The 8,895-nt window shown below is 44.2% G+C and overlaps 1 protein-coding gene across 17 annotated transcripts in view; it reads right to left on the bottom strand.

Moving 5' to 3' along the window:
* The window catches only part of LOC112254385 (calcium/calmodulin-dependent protein kinase type II subunit gamma), a 151,127-nt gene extending 142,464 nt beyond the window's left edge, over positions 1-8,663 (bottom strand). For 9 of the 17 annotated variants that reach the window (XM_042323787.1, XM_042323757.1, XM_042323737.1 and 6 more), the window contains exons 1-2: positions 8,439-8,663; positions 7,404-7,498 (exon numbers count right to left, since the gene is read on the bottom strand). In XM_042323787.1, coding sequence (XP_042179721.1) covers positions 7,404-7,498; positions 8,439-8,503 — 160 coding nt within the window. In that variant the 5' untranslated portion in view covers positions 8,504-8,663. The remainder of the gene's footprint in view (positions 1-7,403; positions 7,499-8,438) is intronic. The other 8 variants (XM_042323794.1, XM_042323767.1, XM_042323742.1 and 5 more) reach the window with 1 other exon arrangement.
* Between the last annotated feature and the right edge of the window lie 232 nt (positions 8,664-8,895).

Genomic DNA, 8,895 nt, shown 5'->3' on the forward strand with positions numbered 1-8,895 from the left:
TTTGTCTGATAAGACAATTTGTCTTTGATTCTGACGTCTTAGTCTTAGAGGAAGCAAAAAGAAAGTAGCAAACACAAATCCAGCCATTCTTCATACTGACGCCGGGGATAAGGACACAAAGTTCTGCAGTGTGTGGTGCTTATTAATTCTGCCTTAATCCAGGGTGACATCATACAACACATCCAGGGTGACATCATACAACACATCCAGGGTGACATCATACAACACATCCAGGGTGACATCGTACAACACATCCAGGGTGACATCGTACAACACATCCAGGGTGACATCGTACAACACATCCAGTGTGACATCATACAACACATCCAGGGTGACATCATACAACACATCCAGGGTGACATCGTACAACACATCCAGGGTGACATCGTACAACACATCCAGGGTGACATCGTACAACACATCCAGGGTGACATCGTACAACACATCCAGGGTGACATCGTACAACACATCCAGGGTGATATCGTACAACACATCCAGTGTGACATCATACAACACATCCAGGGTGACATCATACAACACATCCAGAGTGACATCATACAACACATCCAGGGTGAATTGGACTGAACAGTGGTAGAACGTCCCCTATCTATGAGTAGTCATTACCCAACACTCCACGGATTGCAAACACACACACGCACACACACACACACGGAAAGAAGCACAATACAAACCTGAGGTTTAGGATACACAAATCAGACTACAGTTTGACTCAAATACAGAAGAAAAAAAACTCAGAGAGCTTATATGACAATTCTAACAGAAGTAATCAATCAGACCCAGTCTAATGCAATACAGTATAATGTAATGTAGTATAGCTGTAATTTAATGTCCCTAGTGCTAAAATATATATTTTTTAATTATTATTACAAAACAACTAATTGACGTTGGTCCAATTACTTGAATTCCATTTATGATTATGTTTTTTTGTGAGCTCAATGTGCTGTTTCTCTATCAAGCGTACGAGAGACATCAAATCAAGAACAATCTGTGGGATGCTGTAGGGAGTTGTAGTTTTCAATATTTAAATATTCAACCTAGTTCAGCGCAGAAAACATGGTAATTAACTACAATGACCGGAATCCATTGCGCTTGTTCTTCCCGGCTCCGCACACAGACCACATGAGAGAGGAATGTACACAACACAGAGACGAGAGGCATAGAGACAGTTCATGAGGTAGGTCTACCCGATTGATAGTTGTAGCAGTCTTGAAAGTATGCCTTAAGAAATACTAAAATAGTGATTTAGTCAGACAGCTCTGCAGCATGTGCAGTTACTATCTTAGTTAACCATCTACTAGCCTAATTAAATATTATGACTCGTTGGGGAGAACAGAGATAACGTTAGATGGTTGTCTGGTTGCTATTGCCTGAGCAGAGAAGAGATGATGACTTTGAATGAATTAAATAATAGTCACAAGAAAATATATACAGTACCAGTCAAAAGTTTGGACACACCTACTCATACCTTGGAGTGGCTTCTGTCTGGCCACTCTACCATAAAGGCCTTATTGGTGGAGTGCTGCAGAGATGGTTGCCCTTCTGGAAGGTTCTCCCATCTCCACAGAGGAACTCTGGAGCTCTGTCAGAGTGACCATTGGGTTCTTGGTCACCTCCCTGACTATGGCCCTTCTCCCCCGATTGCTCAGTTTGGCCAGGTAGTCAGCTCCAGGAAGAGTTCTTGGGGACCTTCAATGCTGTATAACTGTTTTTTTTACCCTTGCCCAGATCTGTGCCTTGACACAATCCTGTCTCGGAGCTCTACAGACAATTCCTTCTAACTCATGGCGTGGTTCTTGCTCTGACATGCACTGTCAAATGTGGGATCTTATATAGACAGGTGTGTGTCTTTCCAAATCATGTCCAATTAATTGAATTGAACACCTGTGGATTCCAATCAAGTTGTACAAACATCTCCAGAATGATGAATACTTACAGTACCAGTCAAAAGTTTGGGCACACCTACTCATTCAAGGGTTTTTCTTTATTTTTACTATTTTCTGCATTGTAGAATAATAGTGAAGACATCAAAACTATGAAATAACACATATGGAATCATGTAGTAACCAAAACAGTGTTAAACAAATCTAAATATATTTGATATATATTCAAAGTAGCCAACCTTTACCTTGATGACAGCTTTGCAAACTCTTGGCATTCTCTCAACCAACTTCACCTGGAAAGCTTTTCCAACAGTCTTGAAGGAGTTCCCACATATTTTGAGCACTTGTTGGCTGCTTTTCCTTCACTCTGCGGTCCAACTCATCCCAATCCATCTCAATTGGGTTGAGGTCAGGTGATTGTGGAGGCCAGGTCATCTGATGCAGCACTCCATCACTCTCCTTCTTGGTCAAATAGCCCTTACACGGCTTGGAGGTGTGTGGGTTATTATCCTGTTGGAAAACAAATAGTCCCACTAAGCGCAAACCAGATGGGATCACGTATTACTGTAGTATGCTGTGGTAGCCATGCTGGTTAAATGTGCCTTGAAATCACTGACAGTGTCACCAGCAAAGCCTACCCACACCATCACACCTCCTCCTCCATGCTTCACGGTGGGAACAACAAATGTGGAGATCATCTGTTCACCTACTCTGCGTCTCACAAAGACACGGCGGTAAGAACCAAAAATCTCAGATTTGGACTCATCAGACCAAAGGACAGATTTCCACCGGTCTAATGTCCATTGTTCGTGTTTCTTGGCCCAAGAAAGTCTCTTCTTATTATTGGTGTCCTTCAGTAGTGATTTCTTCACAGCAATTCAACCAGGAAGGCCTGATTCACGCAGTCTCCTCTGAACAGTTGATGTTGAGATGTGCCTGTTACTTGAACTCTGCGAAGCATTTATTTGGACTGCAATCTGAGGTGCAGTTAACTCTAATGAACTTCTCCTCTGCAGCAGAGGTAACTCTGGGTCTTCCTTTCCTGTGGCAGTCCTCATGGGAGCCAGTTTCATTATAGCGCTTGAAGGTTTTTGCAACTGCACTTGAAGCAACTTTAAAAGTTATTATTGTTTACCACAAAGTAGTTTGGGAAAATAACAGGTTTTGACTGTTCCTGCTATACCGCCAGTCCTCCTTACTCATTGGTAGGAAGAAGTTTGGTCCAAATTGGGTTCTATATTCATTGAATATTATCTGAATCTTGTCTATTAAAATGGCCGATTTGGGTGCAATCAATTAGCTTAATTTCTCAGAGATCAAATTATATTTCAACAAAATAATGTTTCAGGAATGCTAGTCTTAACTGTTACTAACTTCATAAATGATGGGAGGGAGTCGAAATGTTTTTGAGGTAGAACGACCTAATTGAATGTTCTCAATATTTGGCTTTGGCATTTAAATAAAACAGCTCTGAAATAATTTATACGTCATATTTAATAATGCATTTAATGTTTACAAAAAAATGTAAACCGAACCAAAACGTTCAGTGTGAGGTCACTGTGAATCAGGAAAGTACTGGCTGTGCAAAATAGCTTCCAAGCTATCTTTATATAAACAATCCGTATTTCTTTTTCCAATTTTGGAGGACAACTTCATTATTTGAATAGCATTATCTGTCATCACACAAAGATATAGTAGGCTATAAAAACACATGCACCCACACACATTCTGACACACACACACACACACCCTCGCTCTCTCAAACACACAGACACATACACACACTTGGCTTGGTGTCATAAAAAATGCACAATTCGATCCATTAAAGATTCACCATGGCAGTACTGCTACGTTTACCAGGACTCTAACGAGCAGCACAGAGGAAGCCTTCCAAGGAGATGGAGGGAGAGAGAGAGATTGGGAGGAGGGAGAGAGAAAAAGACAGAGATGATTGGGATTAGGGAAAGAGGGAGAAGAAGAGAGATGGAGAAAGAGAGAGAGATGGAAAGAGGTAGAGAAAGGGCTCTCTCCATTTTTCCATTTCTATCCAGCAGAGCCTTGTGCTAGTGTCAATTATTCAGCAGCACAGTTCCATCAGCCTCTCGACACCATCCGGGGCCTCGCTGCCTTTCCTCTCCTCTCAGGCTGCTCACTCAGGCTATAGGGCTCAGGATCAGCGTACATTCCATCCCATCCAGCCAGGCAGGAACATAGAGCATCCTCCCTTCCCCCCTTATTACCCAGCCAGCCCCTCACATCCCCAGCAGCAAACCCTAACCCTAACCCTGCAGCAAACTCTGTGAGTGACAGGGTACATTTGAAAAAGACCATCCATGCAGAGGCATAATGACACATGCACACATGCCCACAGGCAGGCAAACACACAAAGACACACACACGGTGGAGAAAGAAAAGGTTAACCCCTGCAGTACTGGACAGAGCCCCCAGAAGAAGTTGTCCAGAGTGACCTGGTGAGTAATATGAGAGGGGGGGTGAGATGTTACTGTTTCTACACCTGCATTGCTTGCTGTGTGGGGTTTTAGGCTGGGTTTCTGTACAGCACTTTGTGACATTGGCTGATGTAAGAAGGGCTTTATAAATACATTTGATTGATTGATACTGACTGTCAAGAGCCATAATATAACAGAACACATCCAATATACAACCAGGCCTGCTGGCATGGGCAACTCAGCTAGCCCTGATGCACTGGGTTAAGACACGCACACAGTCCAAAGGCATATTCACCGACCAACAGTCAACTGGCTTGACCTCTATGACACACATGCAGCCACACACACTGGGATTTAATCCGACTCACATCATGCACTCAACTCATCTGCACAAATGCTGCAAAGCTCCCCACTCGCACCAACAACAAAAAATCATTTATTTTTCTAAACACACATCACACAGAGAATACAGAATGAACACACACACCAAGCACTGTCTGCTAATAGCTTGTTTGGACCGGGCTTGTTTGTCTTCACCAGATCTCCTCCTGTTGAAGAGATTGGCTTGCTCGCGCTCTCCCATGCCGTCCCTAGAAGGGGTGCATCATGCCGTGCCAGACCGTATTCACTATACCACGACCTGAGTGGGTTGAGTCACTGACGTGATCTTCCTGTCCGGTTTTGCTCCCCCTCAGGCTCGTGCGGTGGGGGAGATCTTAGTGGGCTATACTCAGCCTTGTCTCAGAGTAGAAAGTTAGTGGTCTGTTGATATCCCTTTGGTGGTGTGGGGGCAGTGCTTGGGCAAAGTGGGTGGTGTTATATCCTGCCTGGTTGGCCCAGTCTGTGTGTAACTTTGGACAATGCCACAGTTTCTCCCAGCCCCCCGTGTCTCAGTCTTCAGTATCTATGCTGCAATAGTCTATGTGCCGGGGGGTGGTATGGTTAATCTCCCATGCCGTCCCTACGAGGGGTGCATCACATCGTGCCAGGCTTCATTCGCTATACTCGCTCTCTCTTGCTCTGCTGTGTGTACATCTCGCTAGCTTTCACTCAAATGGCGAGGGGCTGAAGCTTATTGGCTATAACACGAATTGCTAAGGGGCTGGCCAACGTGGGGGAAAATGGAGGGGAAATGGTACAGCACAGCTTCCAGAAAAACAGTTGCTTGTGGCTGATTGAGGTAAAACAGCAATTCTGCTCATAAAGGATGCATGTTGTGAACACCACATTGACACATCCAGCCCAGGGCGGGAGGTTTACAAAATACGTAGTAGTCGCCAAAGTTCCAGAGCATTCCTTTAAATTTATACATAAATACAGCCTCATGATGGCAGATGATTGCAGCTTCGGTTTGTGTAAAACACATTGGCATGCTCAGGGCCTTCGGCTCTGATTAAAGGCAGTGGGCATGAGGAGCAGTAAGGAGATGAGGAGGGGGGTAAGGGGCTCTGGCTCAGCTTGGCTCTCCTCTACTCAGCTCAATAGGACTGGAGCATTCCTCTCCTTCTGTGCCAGCCAACATCATGAACAGTTTCAAGAAAACAGTTGCCAGGTTACTTGACGGGATCTCTGCCAGCCGCAGCTAAAACACAGCAGATCTAATTACCTGTTGTTGTTTTTTAAGGCTTTTTAAAAAATAAATTCTTTGTTTCACTGGCCCCTCCGTTGAGACCATGGCAGAGTGGGGCAGAGGGGGGAGGTTGTAATTCAGCTGGCATCCCCAGAGGACGGAACAACCTCACACCGAGGGCTGGCCTTTGTAATTCTCCTAATAATCAAACAACCTCCACTGCCCCTCCATGGCCATCGCTAAAGCCTTCTCAAGACGGCAGAGAGGCCATATCTGCAACAGTGTTGTCATGGGAAAGAGGTACTTTTTTTTACGACTAGCAGTAAAAGACTGCTTGGATTAACAAGTCAATACCCGGTCAGCACAGCTAAGACTGTGCTTCCGGAAGATTTCTTCTTGGAGTAATTGGCAGCCGGGACTGACGCAAGAAATGGCTGCGACAACAATGCCTTCCAAAAATTGGTGACGCAAACATTGAATTGCAGTGTAATTACGGTGTGACAAGCATGGCATTAGCTGTTTGACATTAGCCATGGAAATGTATGCCCTAATGCACACAGTGACAGAGAGAGAAAGTGCTGAGGCCTAGAAAAATCTAATTAATATCCACCTCCATCACGATGTCAAGCGCAAACAGGAGATGGGCCAACTCGATACCTGAACAAATAGGTATCAGCCGCGTCCACTTTCCCAAAATAGATCCGGAGCCTTTTTGTCTCTGGCGCCGCAGCAGTGGCAGATTGGCCATGTCTCACGTTTCCCTGTGCAGCCCTCCTGGCCAAGGCTTGATTAGAGCAGATGATATTCACACTGAAGCGTGACAGTCTCCTCCGGCCAAGAGGACATGCTTTTCAGTCTGGACTCCACGTCTCTGATCAGGGGATCTCACAAGGTGAGGGGGGAAGATAGCGTGAGAGGAGAAAATGTAAAACACTGGTGTAGCCCTAGCAGCAAATAGAGGTATTGTGACCACAGCTATGACGAAACAACACGAAGGCGCTCCAGATCCTTCTAAATGGGCCTCCGGCAAATCTGTATTCACAAACACACTCGGTTGCTGAGGGCAGGAATAGAGAGTAAACAAATGCAACACACGCAGACAGTGGCTGAGCTATGGCTCTGGGGTAGGCAGGCACAGTAACAATATGTCCTGCTGGACTGGAACATCATGAGGTGAATGCTACTGTTCATCCCATTGAACAAGGAGCTCTGTGAAGTCATAGTTCCTAAAATATGTCGCACTTAAGTTGATGAAACGGCTATGTAACACTAACTTATAATGCAATTGTATTATGCTGCTTGAACTAGATATTACATGGATCAAGCACTTTCATGTGCACATGGGTAATTGAATAAACCAACAATGAAAAGACTACCTTCTCCGGTGTCGATCTCCTATTGAATTTTGATTGGTCGAAACAAATGTCACAGGCATCAAAGCACACGGCATAGTAAGTGGTGTAATGTTTCCCTCTGTCTTACCTCTTGCTGATAGTTTTTTTGTGTTGATAATTTTAGCAGCAAATTCCTGGCCATTGGACTTTTTAACGCATCGCCGGACAACGGAGAAGGCACCCCTGCAATGAGACAAATTAATACACAAAACAGCAACATGAGATCATGTGACAACTCTTATATTTTAGATTAGAATCCCAGAAAACTAGATGAAATTGCTTGCAGTGCTTCTGGGTGTCTCCCTCATTTGCTGTGTGTGAGGGAAATCAGCTCAGATGAAATTGTATGTGTGCAGAAGTAACTTGAGCACCACAAAACTATCCAGGGAATAAACCAAAACATGTCAAGTCTACTGTAGGCTATGCTAACTGAGTGTTGTATTAAGCCTACCATAGGTCTACCGTCTATTATGATTTCATCATGCATACTTGAAACTGAAAATGTATGGTTATAGGTGGAGTTGAACGTACACAATAACTAGCTACTGCTAACTGCAAAAGATCAAACAGACGGGTTACAAAGTATCTTTCTACTTGGTGGTTTATGCGTGTAGTACTCATGTGCTACAATGTTACAACGCACAGAATGAAACACATTGGATACATTTTAGATGGTTACACAAGTAGTCAGTGTAGCGTTCATCCCTGTGTGGCTCTCTACAAACAATACGGAAAAATAACCCAAAAAGTAAAACAAATGATTAAAAAAATAGATCGCGGGAAAGTTGTTGCCTTGAGATAAATAAACACTATACCTATAGCGGATATCGTTTAGGTGTCCCATATCTACGGCACACCGAGGCATGGTAAACTCAGTACACGCAAGCCCTCCGACACTAGCTCGATATGTAACCATATTCTAATAAAATGTTGTTGGACAATAAAGCTCCCTGAACGAGGATAGAAGCGATCATCTCTTCGTTGCGGGGGGGATGCCTTTCCTGTTTTTGACAACCTATCCTTGTCTTGTCAACAGTGGACTAGACACGCACAGCGAGAGTCTACGAAGCAGTACAGGAAAATGTATAAGAACAATAGGATGATATATTTTCATGTCGCTTACTTTCCGAGCTCTTCGTACAGTTGATATTCGTCTGTAAATCTGGTCGAGGTTACAATTGCAGCCATGTTGTGCAGGAGGGTATCGCCTCTCTTTTCCGTGACTGCCTCGCTCAGGTTTCGAGAGGAGATCTCGTAAACTCAAAGGGAAAGGGAGATACAGGAGCGACAGAGACGGATGGGAGAAAATAGTAGTGGTTTTAGCCCTAGTGGTGGTGGTTGAGGTAGAGAGAAAAAAAGGATAGTAACGCGATATTTCCTCTCTGGTCTCGAGCGCCACTGATCTAGGATCGGCTTCATCTACCTAAACGCTGTAGGTAGCCTATTATCAATCTTTGTTTAAAGTAACACTGACCCCAGAACAGATTATATGGGCTGCGTTATCCTGCCTACGAGGGTAGTCGAGAAGAAAGCATACGTGATCTGATGCTGCATTGGCACAGAGATAGGGAAAGCCTAAA

This window comes from Oncorhynchus tshawytscha, linkage group LG01 (assembly GCF_018296145.1).
Source record: "Oncorhynchus tshawytscha isolate Ot180627B linkage group LG01, Otsh_v2.0, whole genome shotgun sequence".
NCBI classification, from domain to species: Eukaryota; Metazoa; Chordata; class Actinopteri; order Salmoniformes; family Salmonidae; genus Oncorhynchus; species Oncorhynchus tshawytscha.